We start from the raw sequence: 21,788 nt of genomic DNA on the forward strand, positions 1-21,788 counted from the left end.
GTGGTTTTATTAATTCTTTAGAGGCAATATATTTGGTTTTAATGAGTTCTTGTCATGTTTGTGTTGCTGCTGCTAATACAGTTAATTGAGCACCAACATTATGCAGGTTTCCTGTAGAGACTGGGCCAGCTGGGTTCTTGTTATTAAAATTCAGCAGTTGTGGTCAAGTTTCATGTGCAGTATTGTTAGCAGCTTAGATTAAGGTGAAGCTTTCTCATTTGGTTCATGGCCTTCTGGGTTAGGTAGCAAACACATGTACAGGGTGAGCGCAGGAAGGTATTTTGAAACTGAACTTTTCCTCCTTATTATTGCAGATTCCACTGTGTAAAGTAATTAGATTCAACATAGACTACACGATTCATTTCATTGAGGAGATGATGCCTGAGGTAAGGGAAAAGATTATTTAACAGCTTGATACAGCTTGCTCTTTTGTTTATTCCACACATGTCTTTAAAGCATTGAACTTGGCCAGGTCTGGCTTTTTGCCATAAGTATACCCTTAAAGTATTGTGTTCACTGTTGAAAGGACCAGTCAGATGTAGTCAGATGTAGCTTTAGGAATGAGGTTAAAATTCAGGTCGTTTTCCAACTTATTGACCTATTTTTGAACCCATTTCTCCTCCTGTTGCAGCTACTGATAGTAACTTTACATCTGTTTCTAGTTTGTTTTGGACAGGGGACAGCTTTTGGTTACTGGTCATTATCAGAGAGGAAATTAGAAAAGTGAAACTGAATCTGATAGCTGTTGGAATAATCTTATTCATTACCTCCAGTGACAAGATCAATGCTTGGTTCATTTTCCTTCTCATATATTTACACATTTTTCTTCCCATATATTTACATATTTTTCACTACGTATGCTCAGCAGCAGATTTATCTAAATATATGCAAGAGGTTTAAAATTCCAAAGCAAGATAAATGTGAATCTCAGAATGATTCATTGCCTGATCTTGAATTTAGTGCTGTCAACAAATCACACTAAGAAATAACAACTAGACAGCAAACAAGCTTGTGCACTTAACATTGTGTTGGAGTCGGGGTCGATTTCCTGAGCCCCTGGCTCCTCTTGCAAACCTCGTTTAACGGTGCAGCTCTGTCGAGGGCAGCGGAGCACCCAGGGGGATTGATGAGCATGACACGCATGCTTAGTTTGCACCTATTTCATTCTGGGCAAGTCCTGTTAATTCCACCTGTCTTTCAAAGAGAATTGAAGAGAAAGGGCCGCCCCTTCATTCTTCAGCTTGGAAGGGCTTTTTTGCTTCCTTTTGATTTTTAAGGTCATAAGCCTTCATTTGCTATTGTAAAAGTTTATGACTTCTGGCATGATCTCACGCAGGGTGATTTATGAACCCCGAGCAAAACAAGTAGGAGGAAGAATTATGAGACAAGTCTCACTTGCAAATATATCATCTGTTAAGCTTGTTTACAGCAGAAATTTTGGTACAAGGTTCTGTAGTTTGTCTTAGTCCTGTATTTGCCTTCATTAAGAATTGGAACTTTTTTGGCACAGAGATCTTTGTTTATGGTAACTTTGTAATAATAGTGATTGTGGGTGTATTTGAGGGGTGGAGGTGAGCAGGGGTGGAGCGGGGGAGGTGCTGGGGACAAACCTATCAGACCTGGCTGCCCAGTGTGTGATTTGAATTAACAGAAAGTCCCTAGGAGATTCTGATATATTTTATAATTGGGTTAGAAAAATAGGATGTAAAGGAGACTCTGATTTTTAAATTGCACATCATTTTATTTGTACATTGAGAAGGGCCAAGTTCACATTTTCTTAGGAATCCTAATGACACTATTGCCTACTTCATTAATGTTTCAAGCCAATGAGCTATTATAGGACGGTGACCAAACTAGGAAATTACCTTGTTTTAGTACAGTTGCAATAGACACTTTTGAAAACACTTGACTAGAACAAGCTGAACCTTGTTAATACATGTTTGCAGTACTACAGTGATTTGATTTTGGTTTATTTTTCAGAATTTTTGTGTGAAAGGACTTGAACTCTTTTCATTATTCCTATTCAGAGATATTTTGGAATTGTATGACTGGAATCTTAAAGGTAAATAATAGGATTTAAAGAAAAGTGCAGTGCTTGTCGAAGAACGTTGTGGTATGTGTGAAAACTCTTATAAAAGTGGGGGGACATAGTTGAAATTCCTCGTACTTTTGAAATACCCAGGGAAAAGTTTATTATTCATAGAAGTGCGTGTTATCATTTGACATGAATAAGTTGTTATGGTCTCATTTTAATACAGCTGGACAGTGTCCATTACGGAAGATTACCATTAATTGTTACCTAACTGGTACCTCAGAAGATGGTATCAGTTATGTTGAGTGACTACCTTGGTTTATCTGCATTGGGGAAATCTCATTAGTTAATATTTTAAATCTATTGAACTTAACTGTAATAAACTTCTTCCAAGATGACAGTTTATTAAAACAGAACTTTAGTTAACCTTCGAAACACACACATACACTGTGAGCTACAGCAGTTCAAAACTTGATACTTCGTTCTTGGATAATAGTTCCCTCTTTTGGAAGTGCCTCTATTCCAGCAGACATTTATTTATTTTTAAAATAGTATATTGATGAATGGCTCTTCAAACCAAGTTTTTAATAGTATTTCTCTCTTTTTTTTCCCCAGTTGTATTGGTTAAAATGGAACGGAATGAAGACACAAGCATATTATATCATCCAATCGTTCATTTATAACAAAAATCTTTGTATCTTTGAATTTCTAAAACTAGTTTTACCATATATACCATATACCGTATATAACCTTGGGGCATTCATTCTCCTTTTTGAGTGGTCTCTTCCCTACAGTCTTCATGGAATGTTTGTGGCAGTTACCACATGATTGATTTAGCTATTGAGGAGAAAGGGGCGGTTTTCTTATATCCCTACTTCTGGTGGTAGTTTTTTGTATTTATCATAAATCTCAGGAGTTAAGTTGCAATGTTTGTTTCCTAAGGTGGTTTTATTTATTTTTTCTTTCCTTTTCACTTGTTTGCTTTAGGTCCTTTGTTTGAAGACAGTCCTCCCTGCTGCCCAAGATTTCATTTCATGCCACGTTTTGTAAGATTTCTTCCAGGTAAATCTTTTGACTTGTCAGTGACCTGGTGAGATAGTGCATCTGAAAATAAGCCTGCCATTCTCCTTTCAGTCTTCAGGGACAACTTTCCCACCTCAGACACTTAATATCTACTTCTCAGGTCAGGCATGAAAATGTAAAATTATACATGTTGATTTGTACCCCTGCATAATTTACGGTAGCCCCAAGTTAGATGAGCAATGAGAAAATTGATTTATAAATTTTGAGAGTCTACTTGATAAAATATGCGAGTATTAAAATTAATATGGAAAAATGCATGTGGCTTAAAAAATGCATATAGTTAATTAGAAAACAATTATAAAATTTTATAAGCAATATGATTATAATTATGCTAAAAATTACTGCAGTAATAGTTGTAGTAAGATTAATATTATAGGTTTTTTTTTCTCTTTTTTGACATATACTTTTATTCATTTTACAGTAAAAAAAAATTTATTGTCTCATGAAATTAAAAATATATAAGTAAATATATGACTTTTATGTTTTTAAAGCAATATTTTAACTATTTTAAAACTTTTGTCAAGAGGCTAGCTGTGAGCTATGGCATTGTATTTAGTGTTTTTTAAAATGGTTGGGTTTTTAATGAAATGTTTGGACGCCTTTTTGTTTGTAAAGTCTCCACCATCCTAAATGAATTCATCCCTGGAATCTCATTCCCGTATCTCACTTTCTGGTGATATCCATCTATACTTCCACCCTCTCGTTCCCTTATTCCCTTTGCTTCTGCTTGACTCTTCTTTTTTCTCCTTGTGTGCAGCCATCTTTCCTTGCTTTCTTAAGTCCTGTCCTCTGACTTCTGTCTCAGCTCTAGTGACCTCAGCCCCTTGTGCTAACCACCACCTTGCATGGAAATGTCATTTCAACCATTTGCCTTTTCTTCTCTGATGTTTGGGCCACTCAGTGATACGGGAGGAAAAAAAATGGCTCCTGCGACAAAACTGTGGTTTATAATTTCAGCTGGGGAGCTTTTCAGCATGTAAGCTTTCTGCCCACGTTTACATATCAGCAGTTTCAGAAGTTCAGCCTCATGCTCGTGCACTCCTCCTCGTGCCCCTTGTCCTCCTTGGGGCAGGACCCTTGCCTCCCTCATGCCTCAGAACCATCCCTTGAGCCTGTCAGATTCTGGGCCGTTCACAGCCTGGCTTTCCTTTGGTGCCCCACCTGCCTCTTACCTTGTCCCCACCCCGCTGCAGCTGCTGATGCCAGAGCCAGCCTGCAGAAGACCAAAAACAGTGGACATGCTTCAGTTGAGTCTCCTCCCTAATGTGGTACCTGGGCTCTTGTTCTGGTCTGCCTGCTGCACTCTCCTTACTTGCCTTCTGGCTCTCTGATTCGTCCTTTGTGGCTTTTGTTTCTTGTCTTTTCATTCTAGTTTAGCTTTTCCTCCAGATTTTGTCCATGCTACCCTTTCCTCAGTCCACTCAGTCACAATGGCTTATTTTTATTTTAGCATGGTGTTAATCATATTTTTAGTATTCTTAATGTTCATTTTGTTTGGAAAATGCATTCAAAAGATTTTCTCTTTTGGGCATCTGGTTTTATTTCATTGAGAGGTCCTTTGTATTTTTTAAATATTTATTTATTTTTATTTATTTGTTTGGCTGCATCGGGTCTTAGTTCAGCCTGCCGGCTCTTTGTTGTGGCACACGGGCTTCTCTCTAGTTGTGGCACATGGGCTGTAGAACGTGAGGGCTCAGTAGTTGTGGCGCACGGGCTTAGTTGCCCTGAGGCATGTAGGATCTTAGTTCCCCGACCAGGAATTGAACCCACATTCCCTGCATTGGAAGGCGGATTCTTAACCGCTGGACCACCAGGGAAGTCCTGAGGTCCTTTTCTTCTTTTCAAGTGAATGCATCTATGATTTTATAATGGAGGTTTAGCAGTAAACTTATTAGAAAATTGTGTTAGTTTGTTGAAAAGCCTTTCCTTTCTGTATCTGTCTGCCTGTAGGCATTTTATGACCAAACAAATCTCTAAGAGAAAGTGGACATTTTTTTTTTTTGAAAGTGGACATTTAAAAAATCATCTTAAAGAAGAATCTTATGTCAGATACTTACTTCGTGGGATTTCAACTCTCACAAAGTGTTTCTTGTAACTGTATAGGGATAACACTTAGGTTGTCAAGAAGGGAAAGGTCTATTGACTTATTTTTAAACAGGATTTACTTTTTCATTAGACTTCCTTTTGAAAATATACTTATTAAAAAAAACCCGGGACTTCCCTGGTGGCGCAGTGGTTAAGAATCCGCCTGCCAATGCAGGGGACACGGGTTCGATCCCTGGTCTGGGAAGATCCCACATGCTGCGGAGCAACTAAGCCCATGTGCCACAACTACTGAGCCTGTGCTCTAGAGCCCACGAGCCACAACTACTAAGCCCGTGTGTCACAACTACTGAAGCCCGTGAGCCTGGAGCCCATGCTCTGCAACGGGAGAGGCCACCACAATGAGAGGCCCATGCACCGCAACGAAGAGTAGCCCCTGCTAGCCGCAATTAGAGAAAGCCCCCATGCAGCAATGAAGCCCCAATGCAGCATTAATTAATTAATTAATTAATTAAAGTAACAGCTATTTCAGGGACTTCCCTGGTGGCACAGTGGATAAGACTCTGTGCTCGCAATGCAAGGGGCCCGGGTTCGATCCCTGGTCAGGGAACTAGATCCCACATGCATGCCGCAACTAAGACCCGGCACAACCAAATAAAACAAAAAAGTAACAACTATTTCAGAACAATGTTAGTATACTTAACACTATTGAACTGGATGGTTAAAAATGGTTAAGGTATTTCAAATACATAATACAGCTAATAATACTGTATTACATATTTGAAAGTTGCTAAGAGAAAAAAATCTTAAATGTTCTCACCACAAAAAAGAAATGGTAATTACATGACATGATGGAAGTGTTAGATAACACTATGGTGGTAATCATTTTTCATTACATAAGTTTATCAAATCAATGTGTCATACCCCTTAAACTTACATGATGTTATATGTCAGTTATATCTCAGTAAAGCTGAAAAAAATGGTTAAGATGGTAAATTTTATGATGTTTTTTATCAAAATAAAAAAAATATTAAATCTTTAAAAAGTGACAACAGGACAAAAGAGTTGGAATGTTGCTGACTAATGGACCTAGATACCAGAAAACAGTTTCTTGATAACAGATACAATTTAGAATACTAAGCCAAGCAAAGGGAAATTTTCCTCAGTGTGAAAAAGAAAATTAAGTTTAAAAGTAGAAAAAGGTTAAGGATTTTTAAAATCAGTATTTCCTACATTTTCTAAAACGACATGCTTTATGAGTGTAATTAAATTTTTTTTAATTTTAAAAACAAATAGTTTGTGTCTCTAACTTCTCAAGTTTATATAATACTACTTAAGGTTGGCTTTCTATAATTACAATGTAAGATTCAAATTAATCAGTTCTTAAAAGGCTTACCTTATTAGCTTCTTCTGTCACTATTCGATTAAGAAACTTCATCATAATTGTTGGTGCCACAGGGTTGAAACTGTCAAAGTTTTATAAAGGAAGATAGTGGTTATGTGATTAATTAAAAAATACAGTATGGGGGCTTCCCTGGTGGCGCAGTGGTTGAGAGTCCGCCTGCCGATGCAGGGGATATGGGTTCGTGCCCCGGTCTGGGAGGATCCCACATGCCGCGGAGCAGCTGGGCCTGTGAGCCATGGCTGCTGAGCCTGTGTGTCCGGAGCCTGTGCTCCGCAACGGGAGAGGCCACAGTAGTGAGAGGCCTGTGTACCGCAAAAAAAAAAAAAAAAACCAGTATGTATATAAAATTTTAAGCAGAAATTTCATTCTATTTCTATTCTATGTGATATAACACTCTCTTCCTGAATTTCTTTGGGAAACAGTAACCTTTGATTATTATCTCCACTGAGACTGTCAGAGATTATAAATATTAGAGGACATCGACCAATCTGCACATACTTCCTAAAATAACAAAAGATAGCAAGCAAGGTTGAAATTTAAAACACCTGCCATTTAATTTGGAGTTTTAGAAAACTTCACTGAAACTCACCTCAGAACTTCATGTAAAGTATGAGAATCTTGATGAAACTGGTTAGGTAAATCCTACCAAAAACAAAGGAAAAACATTAGCTCAGTTTCATTCCCATGTAAATTTATTTTCAGATTTATATCTACCAAAACAGGAAAAATGTTATCTATTCAATGTATTGTAACCAGAACTTTTGTAGAAATTAAGGGAGACATCAAATAGCTGATATCCTAAATAGTAAAACGTATCAATGGGATTTTGAGAGCAAACTTCTTAGGGTCACTACAAGTTATAATATTTTTTCTAAGATGTCATTTTCCAAATATTTTTTGCCTTTCTATACTTAGGCCATTAAATATTTAAAGTTCATTAACCCATAGCTACTTTATCCAAGTTTACTGCAAGAAACTTTAGGTTTCTTCTATTATACAAAGCCTTTATGTTATATTTTACCAGTACTAACACTATGGAGAGAGTTAATGTCATTATCACATGAAATATATCTTACAATTGTTTACTCAATAGTTACAGCAGAATTTCAAAAGCTGTCCTTACTTCAACTAGAATTATCAGTTCTCAGATCATCTCCAAACATTTGTAGTTTGTTATATATTGTCGCTCTTAGTAGAAACTCTTTAAAAACTGCTATCTGAGGGCTTCCCTGGTGGCGCAGTGGTTGAGAGTCCGCCTGCCGATGCAGGGGACATGGGTTCGTGCCCCGGTCCGGGAAGATCCCACATGCCGCGGAGCGGCTGGGCCCGTGAGCCATGGCCGCTGAGCCTGCGCGTCCGGAGGCTGTGCTCCGCAACGGGAGAGGCCACAGCAGTGAGAGGCCCGCGTACCCCCCCCGCAAAAAAACCACAAAAAAACCCTGCTATCTGAGACCGATAAGGAAATACATGGAAGCTTGATTCTGAAAGGAAACATATTTAACACGTTTTTTTTTTTTTTTTTTTTTTTTTGCGGTACGCGGGCCTCTCACTGTTGTGGCCTCTCCCGTTGCGGAGCACAGGCTCCAGACGGGCAGGCTCAGCGGCCATGGCTCACGGGACCAGCCGCTCCGCGGCATGTGAGATCTTCCCGGACCGGGGCACAAACCCGTGTCCCCTGCATCGGCAGGCGGACTTTCAACCACTCTGCCACCAGGGAAGCCCTGTATTATGTTTTTGAAATACCTATTGTTACAGTTAACTGTAGTTGGCTCATTCTCATTGCTGTATAGTATTATATGGTATGACTAAATTAAAATGTATTTAACCTGTCTGTGATTAATGGACATTTGCATGCTTTCAGTTTTTGACTCTTAGATAGCATACACGTGTTCACCAAACACTTATACGTGCTTTTTGGTGAGCATATATTTATGCTTTTCTATAGTGGATATATACCTAGGAGCGGAAATTCTGGATGTGTTTATATTAAGCTTTGTAGATACTTCCAAACAGTTTTCCAAAGTGATTGTACCATTTTACCGTCCCACCTGCAATATGTATGAGAGTTCAAGTTATTCCACATTTGCACCAACACTTGGCATTTTTCTTTCTTTTTCAAGTTAGCCATTCTGATGAGTATTCAGAGGTATAACATTATGGTCTTAATTTTCATTTCCCTAATGGCTAATGAAATGGAGTACCATTTCATATATTGACCATTTGGATGTTGTCTTTTGAAGTGCCTGTTCAAGTCTTTAGCTCATTTTTCTGTTGGGTTATATCTGCCTTTTTCTCATTTACTTGTAGGTATTTTTTATATATACTCTATGTGAGTCTTTTGTCAGACATATATATTGCCAGTACCTTCTCTGTGATTGCTTTTTCAACATCTTAATGGTGATTTTTGGTGAACAGAAATTCTTTATTTTAATGTAGTGCAATTTACATATTTACCCTTTTTGCTTGGAGCCTTTTGTATCTTATTTGTGAAAACTTTGCCTACCCCAAGGTCATCAAGATACTCTTCTATATTTTCTACAAATTTAGGTCTATAATCTGTCTCAAATTTGTTTTTACAAATGGTATGAGATATGGGTCAATACTCATTATTTTCAGTATGACATCCAGTTGACCCAGCACCATTTTTTGAAAAGACCATTCTTTCTTCACAGAATTGAAGTGTTACCTCGCCCTTAATTATGTCGACTCTGTGTGTGTGTATGTGTGTGTGTGTGCGTGCGCACAAACAATACAAAAGTGTATGAAGTAAAAAAGTGAACACCCCCTTCTAGACATGTGAAAATGAATAGGTGCTATAAATGGTTTGATTTGTATTTGTTTTAACCTGTACAGAGAGAATTATGCTTTTTTCTTTAAGTGGGATAACACTAAATATGTTACACAGCTTGACCTTTTACTCAACTGTTTTGGACATCCTCTATATAAATACATTGCCTCAGTCTTTAACACCTGCATGGCATTCCATAGTATGAATGGACGTTAACTTTTTTGGCAGTTTCTCTAGTCATGAGTATTTTGGAGGTCTCTATCTTTCCTCCATTACATATAAATACTTCAGGAATAGTCTTGTGTATCTATCCTTTTGCATTTGTGTGAGTGTTTCTACAAGGTAGGGTTCTAGAAGTGAAATTATTTGTTAAGACAGTACGCACATTTTAAATTTGGAAAGGGTTGGCCAAGTTTTCTCTAGAAAGGACATAGTTGGTAGTTCTAACCAACATTTTTAACAGTACCCTTTTTCTATACATCTGCCAGCAGTGGATATTACTAGTCACTTGATAGGTAAAAAGTCATCTGATTATTATTATTTGCATCTTGCTTGAACTCCTGTAGAATGAGCAGCTTTTATATAGTATTACATGGTCCTCTCCTTCTCATTTGCTTTTTGTTTGTATCAGTTTATTATACTATGTAACTGAAAGTTTATCAGTCATTCCAGTTTTTCTCTAGTTCCTCAGTTGACCTGCTTTGAAGACAGCTGTCTCAGTTGCTTTATACAGATTTATCCAAAGTTAAGCTTATAGTTTAAACCAAGGATTATTCAGTGCAGGCCAGTTTACCAGAAGTCAAATCACGGAACAACCAGTTTATTGATATTTTAAGAGTTTTCTCAAATTTTTGTTTCTTTCCTATCCCTGCCTCTACCTCTAGTAGCCAAATAGTTGATATGAGCTCTCCTAGAGCCACTTGAAGGTTTTATCCTGACTGTAGTTAGGGCTGGGGCAGGGCATAATTCAAGTTAGGAAGGCTGCACTTACGGGAAAGCCTTTTCATTGTTTATATCATTGCTGTAGTAAAGCTTTGAGAATCCTGAATCAATTTTGCAAATCAGTTATCTAGCAGATTGATTTTTGGAGAAGTAATTCTTTAGGTATGGCTGACAGAGAGCCAGAGGGTGGGAGAGTATATCAAAATTCCCAGGAGGGAAGTGTAGTTTGGAAAAAACATCAATTGATATAGCATCTTAATATAACTTTGTATTTGGAAAGTTTAGAAAATACTGTGTTGTTAATACAAATTTTCAAAACTTAAGATTATACAAAGGTGTCTTAGTAGGAATATACAGGAGACATGGTAATGAAGCTATATAGTTATTCTCAGTGTAAGAAAAGAGGAAGGTATTTTTATATTTCTTAAAATTGAGTGTTACAGCCTTGAGAAATACTCGTTTAACCAGCTGTATTCTTTTAAATTTTATTTTATTTTTTTTGGCTGCATTGGGTCTTCGTTGTGGTGTGCGGGCTTCTCACTGCGGTGGCTCCTCTTGTTGTGGAGCACGGGCTCTAGAGCGTAGGCTCAGTAGTTGTGGCTCACGGGCTCCAGAGCGCACGCTCAGTAGTTGTGGCGCATGGGCTTAGTTGCTCCGCGGCATGTCGGATCTTCCCCGGACCAGGGCTTGAACCCGTGTCCCCTGCATTGGCAGGTGGACTCTTAGCCATTGTGCCACCAGGGAAGTACCCCAGCTGTATTCTTAACACAAATTCCCTAGCAAATTGCCCCTCCCCCCAATAACCATACAAATAATCAAGCAATATAAACCGAGAGAATTGGGTCTCTAAGAAACAGTTTATAAAGTCTGTCAGTTCATTAATGACTGTCCAGATTCATTCCCCGAAACACAAACTCCAGTTTTTCCCGAATAATGAACCATTGTCACGGTTCCAGTCCCAGTGCTGGCAGAATTCCTGCTAACCTTAGCTTACCCACTCTCATTTCTCATTTATATCATGTCCTATTTATCTCAGCCAACGAGATAAAGATTGCTTCCTAGCCCTCAGTGACATAGTTCCATAAACCCCAACATAAACATGTAGCAAAGCAGACAAACCAAAAGAGCCAATTCATTAACATTAGTAAATTCATGGCAGTCTGCGAGCAAGTGGCCACATTATTTATCTGCTTCAGAAAGTCATTCCACAAATATTTCTGGAGTGTCTTTTTTTGCCTGACTGGGTGTGAGGGATGCAGCCCTTGCCCCGTGGGCTCTGCAGGACTTTGTAGTCACGTCTACTTTTCCTTATATTTCCGTAAGGATTTCACCTCAGGTTATCTGTCCTGAGTTTCTACTTTTTCACATTGGTAAATATCTATCCTTTTAGATTTTAGTTGCTATTTAAAATATTTAGCAGATTTCAACATGGATTTACAATTTCCCCTTCAGCATTACCAATTTTGCACCTGATGTGTGTATGTTTTTTAAAAAATTATTTCTAGTTCCGTGCTGCTATAAAACTCTCCTCCCACATCAGCAGCTTTGCACCTAATCTAGGTAGACGCGTTCTCATAAGCATTCAGTGGCTTTCCTTCTTTCACAGGTATTCTTCTCCTAAATTGGGCAGTGCCCTTGGTTTGTAGGTTTAAGTGTTACCCCCTCCCACTAGCTCTTTGAGTTTTTTATTCTTTTCACTTTAAATTCAATGCCCCTACTCCTTTTCACTTTTATTTGAAGTGCCCTGAAGTCAGCCACTTGTAACTGCTTGTGGGGAGATTCTGGTGCCAGTGTGTATACCTGGACTTGCATATCTTTTCTCCTTCCACCAGGCACCAGCCTCCCCAAATAAAATCTGAATGTTTTTTTCTAATCCTCGCAACAAAACAACCCTCTGCTGCTTATAGTATCCTAGACTCCTAATGTATCCTTACAGGCTTACAGTGCTCTTTAGTAACCTTAACGAATATAATGATTACAATCTAAAGACTATTTTACTCTTTCCTTGGTGCCTAGAATCTCGTTAGTGTGGCAGTTCCTCTCGGGGCTCTCTAGGTTTTCTTTATCCCTGCTGCCCTGTATGTGGACACGTGCAAGTGTAAGTCAACTTACTCTGACTTTAAGAGTTCTCTTGTCCACCTGGTCACTTCAGGCCCCCCTAGAAGCAGAGATTACCATGGGCTCAGACGGACAGGTAGGCATTATGACTATGCTGGGCTCCATAGCAAAGAGGGGAACATCATTGATTGAGAAAGACATGTCACATGCAGGCGGATTAAAATTTCTATTGAGACAGACTGAGAAATATGCCCTTAACCATGGAAGTTTGTTAATCAAAGGTGACTCCTGGGTTTAAGGCTGATGTTTTGTAATGAGGCATAAAAAATTTTTACTGCTGTGAACAATAATATGAAGGGTAGGTAGAACATGTCCTCCTGTGGGTTGATTGTATTTTGTACTTTAGTTACTTCTTAGACAGTTATTTTTTTTTAAGAGACTCTGTGTCTTTAAGAGAGCTCTGTTTTCAGAATGTTATCTGCAAAGATTCCTCTAGGAACAGTTGTGATTAGTCATCATTAGTCAACTTGCTTCTTGAAGGCCTACAGCTTGTGTTTTTGTTTGTTTGTTTTCCATAATTGCTACATGGGACCACTCATAGTGCCTGGCACATGATGGTGAAAAACATGCTCCCATCTGAGAGTCAAGTCCAGAGCGCTTCCTGTGCTCTGTAAAGCTTGGCAAGATCTGACTTCCCTGCTGCCTCCCTCACGCTCTCCTCCTCCTCACTCCATCCACGCTGGCCTCTTGGCAGTTCCTGGAACACATCAATCCCACTCCACCTTAGGGCTTTTGCTATGTTTTCTACCCAAGACACCCCGCTCCCAGATAGCCTCATGGGGCTCCTCTGCTTCTTTCAGGTCTTTGCTCACATGACACCTCTTCAAAGACACCTTTCCTGACCACCCTTTTATGTGTAGTTGCCCAGTTTGACCCTTATTCATAGCAGTCATCTCTGATCTATTATTATGTAGTTGTTTTTTATTGTATCTTTCCCTCCACTGGAATATAAGGGTTTTTTTTTTTTTTCTTCAGAAGATGTTGGGGGTAGGAGTTTATTAATTAATTAATTTATTTTTGCTGTGTTGGGTCTTCGTTTCTGTGCGAGGGCTTTCTCTAGTTGTGGCAAGCGGGGGCCACTCTTCATCGCGGTGCGCGGGCCTCTCACTATCGCGGCCTCTCTTGTTGCGGAGCACAGGCTCCAGATGCACAGGCTCAGTAGTTGTGGCTCACGGGCCTAGTTGCTCCGCAGTATGTGGGATCCTCCCAGACCAGGGCTCGAATCCGTGTCCCCTGCATTAGCAGGCAGATTCTCAACCACTGCGTCACCAGGAAAGCCCATAAGGGGTTTTGACTATTTAACACAGCTGTGTTTCCTAGGCCTGCTACATGATAGGTGCTTGGTAATTATTGAATGAATGAATGCATATTTAGATTAATGAATGAATGCATTCCTACATATATAGTGGCCCTGTAGCAGCAATGCCATCTAATTCCAGAGCAGCATCTGAGATAGAAAGACACAGATCAAAAAGAAATTTTGTGTAGGCTTCAGTTCTTAGCCCATAGCAACTTGAATTAAAATCTTTTATCTTCTTCCATTTACTAGTATCCCAGATTCCTTGGCTGCCATGAACTCTTCTATCTAGCACAAATAGGACCCCCTCGTTTATTCCTACCCATCTCCACCATCTTGGTCCCCTTGTTTCTCCATGAAGTGTTTGGTCCTATACCACTGTTCCTAGCATGTCTCATGACCTGGGAAGGGTAGTTATTGTTCTCTACACCTTCAGGGCTCTTGTCCTTCCTTTGGGTGTGACTAGGCAGAGAAAAGGTGGTTGTACATGCTGGTCAAGAACCTAAGCCCAAAGAGAAGGCAGAAGCCTGTGAATCTGAAATTAATGCTCACATTAGATCAATGTTTTTGATTCATCAAGTATCAGATTAATTGATTTTTTCCAAGGTGCTTTCATTATGTTCTTTGTTGTTTTTATCCTCTGTACTTGGTAATATATGCTTCTGTAAGTCTCAGAGTACTTGGTATTTTTTCCATGTACTAACTCCACAATGATTTCATGATATTAGTGCAAGCTCTTTAGCTCTATTCCTCATGGCAGGTGCAGCACATTAGCACCAAAAAATTAGACCATAATGCAACGATAGCTTACTGAAAACATCCATAAATATCTCATAAAAGCTTAGAATTTCCTTAAATCAGTAACATCACTGTCAAAGAGCTTTCATCTGTTACCCTGTAAAGAGTGATAAAATACTTAAAACATAACACGGTTCTGTATATTATAAACTGTGGTTCTTTACATTAGGTGGTTTTAAATTTATTTAGGTAGGCACCTTTTTTGTATTCCTACCTTACATATGGGCCTTTTATCATTTATAATGCCATTGTTGCCATTTTAGTAAATAAGGTAGTTTATGAGCACCGTTCATCAGTGAAACAAATGGCTTTCCTGTTATTTAGCACTTGGTTAAACAAAGGTTTAATGATGTAAATTCTGTACTACCTTTTTAAAAATGCTCTCTTCTCATTGTCTCGTTTTTCCTTATTGGGTGGATGACTGGCTGTTAATTGAGTAGCCTTATTTTTCCCTCTCTCTCCACCGTCCCCTAAGACGGAGGAAAGGAAGTACTGTCCATGCACCAGATCCTCCTTTACTTATTACGGTGTAGCAAAGCCCTGGTTCCCGAAGAGGAGATTGCCAATATGCTTCAGTGGGAAGAACTTGAGTGGCAGAAATATGCGGAAGAATGCAAAGGCATGATTGTCACCAACCCTGGGACGGTATGTGCTGGTGTTGACAGTCAGAGACTGAATCACCTTCGTTTCAGGTTTGAGTGTTTTGCAAAAACGATAACAGAACATTTTTAAAGATTTACGTACTCATTGCTTCTTGTTCTTTGAGTAATTTTTTCCTTTAAATATTTAGTAAATAAGAAAAATATAATGTAGGCATATTTAGTAGTAATTTCATCTGCTTAGTAAATTTATTCTGATTATTATGGAGAATTTTGAAGTGTTTAGATATGTTCAGATCTAATTTTTTGCTGAGTATAAAAGTAATATGTCTTCACTATAGAAAATTAGGAAAATAGAAAAACGGCCCAATGAAGATAAAAATTACCCATAATTCCATTCTCCAGAGATGATACTATTCACTTTTCTAGTTTATTTAGAATAGACATATTTCATATTGTTTTGAAACAAAATTGGCATCATACTATTAAATATTAACATTCAGACCTTTTCCTTCTTATCCTCCTCTAGGAACAACCACCACAAAGTCGTTTCTTTTCCTTAGTCTTAAATCTCTTTAGGCGTGTAATAAAAAAAAAAGCCCCTAAGTTATTTAATTAACCCCCTGTTATTGGGCACCTAGGTTGCTTCCAGATTTTTGCTATAACAAATAATGCTGTGTTGAATTTGTATATATGTGTGTAAACATGTATACATATGTATGTATTTATCTTTGAATGTGTCCATTTAATTCCTTAAGGTAGGCACATTTTGAAGGCTTTTGGTACATGTTATAAATTGCCTTCCAGAGGGTTGTAGAATTTGCACTCTGACAAGGAGTATATGAGATTGCCCATTCCTTCATACGGTTATACTAGTTTAACAAAAAACTTTGTCAATTTGGTAGGAAAAAAATTGATACTATTTAGTTCAGTTTTCTGTTTATTTTGGTTTCTAGCAAAAATTGATATTTTAAATGTTTATTGACCTTTAAATTCTGATAATGGCTTATCGGTATCCTTTGTCTAACTTTCTTTTGTGGTATTTGTCCTTTTTTATTGATTCTTTGCCATAATTGTTACAAATATTTCCCATTTTGTTTTGTAAATTTTTGGCTTTAAAATTTGCTTCTAATGTTTATTTTGAGGTAAAAATATAAAAATCAAAGCAGAGAATTAATAGATAAGTAGTTTTCTCTTATAAAGAATATGCTGTTCTATATATTTATTAAAAAATTGTTTTGTCTAAAATGTTATTTCATAAAATAGTTATATATTGGCATCTTATCAGGATACAATTTTCCAAAAGTGGAGAATTAAAATACTTCTATGTAAAGAAACAGAGTAGTCTATTTAAACAAAGCTGTTGTTTTTAAAAGGCTGCCAAATTGCTTAATAGCCTTGATTCCTAAAAATAAAAACTCTGGATCAATTTGTTGTAGCATGACAGTAACATCTGCACAAGCAAAATGTTGCTATTTTCAAATCAAATATTCCAACTAATACTGATTATTTTAAACAAATCTAGAAAGTGAAAGTTTAATAAAAACGTATTTAAACATTAAACTTGTTTAAAACTAAAAAATTTATACAATTTTTACTGTTATATTGTTTAGCCACACAAATAATTATTAAAGTAACTTTAAAAGAAGTATACAAGTCATAGTACTATGCAAGTGTGACTCTGAACTTAATTTTTCTTTAAACAGTTGCACAAATTTACATTTCTTCTGTCAGTTTTATGGTTGGGTCAGAGGATGGGTGGGTGTGATGGTGGTGGGAGACATGCCTTTTCACCTTGGTAGGTCTGCTTGAAGAATCCCATGATTTACTGTGGAAACACTTTCATCCTGGGGCTTTCTTCCACAGCCTGGTTAAAATTCCCTAAGATCCTAGGATCAGTTGGAGAGCTTTTGAAAATATAAGAATGCCCTGATGCACCCCACCCCATATGCTCCACGTAATGGGGTTCAAAGACCTGAAGTTTAAAAAAATAATCCCCAGTTGCTTCTGGTTCACTCCTTGCTTGTTTTTGAGACAATGGCATAGAGGATATTTACTCCATTACCATCATCGTCATTCAACTCAGTTGTTGAGGGACTACTACGTGAGCCAGGTGCTAGTGAAGTATATACATTATATATGTTGCTTGTCCAGCTGCAAACTCACAGCATATCCATATGAAAGGAGTTTGTGATGAATTATTGAATCAATGGACCAATCTGAAAAAGCCGGTCAGGAAAGCTTGTAGTTTTTGGTGAGTCACTGGGCCAGGCTGCCAAGGAATTCTTCATAAACATTCTACTGTGGTATTTAAGGAATCAAGAAATTGTATAAATTATTGGCACAATTGAATGTACATACTTGAGATGGTATATGGCCAGTTTTAAAGATAATAAGGAGACCACAGGTTAGTCAGGGTGAAAGGTTTATGTTGGAAAGTAATTGGAAATAAATTAAGAAAGCTATGTTTGGGTGCCAAGCTTAGGGACATGTTGAAGTTAATTTTTTTTTTCTTCTTTTAGTATTTAGTCTTAGTGTAAAGGAGAAAAATATTATGAAAACTCAGTATAATAAAACATCCTTTCGTTATATCCTTTTGAGAATAGACCTGGCACCACATTTCATCCTCTGCAGTACTTGCTTTGGAAGATTGCCCAGTGGTAAGGATATTGGGGAATTTATTAAAATTTCCAAACCATTATGGTCACATTAAGTACTTTATTGCTGCAGAACTTAGAAGAATTAATCTCCCTCCCTAGGTACTTTGCCTCTGCTGGGGAATACTTTGGTCATTGGCGAGAATGTTTTTTATTCTTCTACAAAAATGGTGTGATAGATACTGTAGTGTGTGGCCAAAGTCTAGAACTTATTTCATCCCCTCCCCCTATAAATTAGAGATACTATAGATGTTTTAAATCACTATTTCCTCTGTTGATACCATAGCATGGTATTTAAAATAATGAAAACATGAATACTTCACTAGCGTTTTTCTGTGGGGCAGTCCCTCTTTTAAAAATGAATTCTGCTGCTTTGATGCATAAAATACTGGAAACAATTCTTAGACCCAAATAACATGTTGCTACTGTTGATGGGCATTTAAATAATTTTATCTTAGGTTTTCTGTGACCAAAATCTTCTCCAATTATTAATTTTGAGAGCAGAGGTCAACTTTTCAAGATGCTAGTAAAATTTTGACTGTTAAATGACATTGAAATATTCTTTAAAAACTGAAGTCTAAGTTGTTTTTTCACTAATCTAGATGAATTTACACAAACCTTTTTACTTTGTCACCAACTTGTATCTGTCAGATGGCTGACTAGGACTACGGTTGTGGGTAGGGTAACCAGCTTGTCCCAGTTGCTGGGGGCTTTTCCAGTTTTAACATTGAAACCCCTGTGTCCTGGACAAACAAGTCATAGTTGTTGGGCATAGCTGTTCAACAGAATGAAGCTTATTGGCCTCCATGGGGATCAACTCCATAGCCTTGGCTCTAAAGCAACTGAGCCAAAGACGCCACAATCTCTTAGTAAGAATTTAGTTTCTAATTAGGGACTGCCCTGAGCATTGAGTGTAAGCAAGAAGGTTGCTAAAGCACACTCTCTGTGATTTTACCATCTTTTCACAAACTTAAGCTTTCAAGATGAAAGATATTTTACAAATGGATCCTCATACTTAAGTAACTTAAGAAGGAACCAGCTGTTCACTTCTTTTTTTATTAGACTTGGGGAAAAAAAAAAGACTTATGAAACTCTCTATTAAAATTTAAGAATGGCCTCCATGGACATAATAAGAGAAGCTTAACTATTTGGTCTTTGTACCACCATACCTTTTAATTTAAAGGTATAGAGTTAAAGGAATACACAAGGTACACAGAGAACTAATGGGGGAAAATTATATAGAGGCATCTGTCTGTGCCTTCTGCGTAGAAATAAGCTATTCATTTGAAATGTGAAATTAAAGCAGAATAAGTCAGCATATCTCTTTCTGGTCATGTGGAATACTTCCTCTGTGTCTTTGGAGAGGTTAAGGAAAAGTTACATCTGCCTAAGTGTCCTTTCAAAAGTTTAATTTTTAAAGGTTTCTATGTGGATGGCAAACAAGGACAAAATCATTGTTCATTATGCCAAATGGCACAAACTCATTTATAGGGATGACATTATAGTTTTTATATAGTTTAGCTGCTATGATTAAAGGGTTTTTAAATGACATTTTCCCTTTGGGGATGAGGCTTTCCTAGGGGAAAATCCGATTACTTTCTTCCCTACTTAGATTAAAGACAATACTTAAAGAATTCTTAAGGGAATAAATGGCTTTGATTTTTCTCTCTAGAAACCAAGCTCTGTCCGCATCGATCAACTGGATCGTGAACAGTTCAACCCCGATGTGATTACTTTTCCTATTATTGTCCACTTTGGGATACGCCCTGCACAGTTGAGTTATGCTGGAGACCCACAGTAAGATATTTTTCAGTGTTTGTCTTAGCCAATTTCACCTTCTACTAACAGCTGAATTACCGAGGAATCCCCTTTAGTGGATTTTTTCTTTTTAAAAATTAAGACCTGAAATGAGCCATGTTTCCAAATTTAGGTTACCAAATGAAGCAGGTTTTGGTAGCTCCTGAAGAATTATTTTCTCTACATGTTTGACTTCAGGAAATTACTGTTCAATAGATTATCCTTGGCAGTCTTGGTCATATGAGTCCTGTATGTTTTTAACCTTTAAGGAACTTTTCCTTTATCCATCATTATAGTACTTACTGTTATGATTCTTTTTTATTTTTTTCAGTGCCTTCTAGAGGAAAGTAGCGCCATGTTGGTTCTTAGCACTGCCACATTTACGCAGAGCTCTGTTTTTTGGGTACATCTTAGTAAGAGCCCAACATCCCATGCAAAGTCAAGGGTTGTATTGGAAGGAGAAGCCATGACTTCTGACTCTTAGAATTGATGTTACTTTCCAACTGGCATGTTAGTGTTTTGCTGGGAGAAGATGAAGATGTGTGGGAATGGAAATAGTACCATTATATTCTTCAGGAGTGTTTGGATTCTCTACCTTGTTAAACAAACAAACCGTCTCCTGATTTAATTTTTTTAAAGGATTCATAATGGGAGAAAAGGGCATGGGAGATTTTCAATTCATAAATCCAATTCTGGCTGATACATTAGAAGAGGCTAAAGGGTTTTGTTCTTTTTTTCCCCCCTTTGGATAAAAGTATGAAGCAGTGAACCAGGCACTGTGTAAGTACTTCTTTCTTTCCTCCATTCTCTAAAAAAATGTTATCAAAAAGGAGACACCCAGCTAAGGCCAAGGAAGGAGCAGTTTCAGTATGACAGAAAATCTTAGGAAAGTCCTTTCTTTTCAGAAAAGTGTTAGTAGAATGTGATTAGGCTCTCGTGGACTCTCAGATGGCAGGAGTGTAAACTGATAAAAGACTTCCTATTCTCTTCATTTCCAGGATGCTTTAACTGTGATCCAGGTTATAACATATTTGGCTACAAATATGCTTATTTTTGTCATGGCATATACAAATTGATATACACCATTTGTCTTTTTTCCCTTCCCAGTGGAAAAATGGATGTATGTAGCTATGTAGCTTGGGTATTGTCCCAAAAGGGGTTCTCTTTTCTAATACTCTCCAACTTTCACTTTCAGTGAAGGCATTTTGGACACGGACAGTATCTTTATTAAGTAAGAGGTCTTTCAACAAACATCAGAAAACACATATTTAAATAAAACGTGTTACTTTCAAAGAGGTAACAATGAGAAACCATACATGTTTCTGTGTCTCCCTAGGAATTTTTTCCAGAGAGATTCATCCGTATAGTGACACCTCATTTTCAACCCATGTAGGCAGCAGTCAATAAGTAGGTTGCAGATGCCTCTTGGTCATCCTGCCCCTCAGCGCCCCCAGATCACATCCTTCCTTAGAATGAAGGTCTGCTGCCATTAAGGATATTCACAAGAATGCATTTATGATTGAGCAGGCCTGTTAGAACACCTGGCTTTATTGCACTTCAGATTTGCCTTCTTTTTGTCTGAGGTGTCTGTCTGTCCTTTTCCTTAGGTACCAGAAACTGTGGAAGAGTTATGTAAAACTTCGCCACCTCCTAGCAAATAGCCCTAAAGTCAAACAAACTGACAAGCAGAAGCTGGCACAGAGGGAGGTCGGTATTGGACCCTGTTCTCCTGTGACTAATGGTGATGCATTTCAGGTTTACTTGAGATTGTTTTTACAACAATCTTTAAAACAATTGGTTTAAAGAAACTTTAAAAAAATCACACTTTATTCCTGTCCTCACATTAGTATGCTGATTGATTTTTTTCATCTTTTAGTAGCTAAGGGACCATTTTCTCCCCCTAAAAAGGCCAGTTTTTTAAAGAAAGTTGAGAATAAATATAGCTTCTAAGGAGTTAAAGTTTAAAACGTGCTGGATCAGCCTTTTATCATTAATTAGGCTGCACATAGTACCACTTATTCAAATTTCGTGGTCTTAAAGTTGTAAAAGATTGGCTTCCATATGTCTGTTAGTTTGGTAAGGTGAACTGATTTTCTAAGGTTTTATATCCCAAATTCCATATTTCTTTACTAATGGGTAGTATTATCTGTACTCTAGGATCATTTGTGTTTTAGTTTTAATTTTAAGAATAAATGGATTCAGTATCAACATAAATTTTGTCTTAGTAAG

The 21,788-nt window shown here is 37.6% G+C and overlaps 1 protein-coding gene across 7 annotated transcripts in view; it reads left to right on the plus strand.

Annotated features, from left to right (window-relative positions):
- The window catches only part of DROSHA (drosha ribonuclease III), a 128,814-nt gene that overhangs the window by 40,515 nt on the left and 66,511 nt on the right, over positions 1 to 21,788 (plus strand). For 3 of the 7 annotated variants that reach the window (XM_012531666.3, XM_033421323.2, XM_012531669.3), the window contains 7 exons: positions 315 to 386; positions 1,981 to 2,062; positions 3,020 to 3,094; positions 14,982 to 15,151; positions 17,712 to 17,765; positions 19,435 to 19,559; positions 21,167 to 21,266. In XM_012531666.3, coding sequence (XP_012387120.1) covers positions 315 to 386; positions 1,981 to 2,062; positions 3,020 to 3,094; positions 14,982 to 15,151; positions 17,712 to 17,765; positions 19,435 to 19,559; positions 21,167 to 21,266 — 678 coding nt within the window. The remainder of the gene's footprint in view (positions 1 to 314; positions 387 to 1,980; positions 2,063 to 3,019; positions 3,095 to 14,981; positions 15,152 to 17,711; positions 17,766 to 19,434; positions 19,560 to 21,166; positions 21,267 to 21,788) is intronic. The other 4 variants (XM_012531668.3, XM_012531670.3, XM_012531667.3 and 1 more) reach the window with 3 other exon arrangements.

The sequence above is a fragment of the Orcinus orca genome, chromosome 3 (genome assembly GCF_937001465.1).
Source record: "Orcinus orca chromosome 3, mOrcOrc1.1, whole genome shotgun sequence".
In the NCBI taxonomy this organism is placed as follows: Eukaryota; Metazoa; Chordata; class Mammalia; order Artiodactyla; family Delphinidae; genus Orcinus; species Orcinus orca.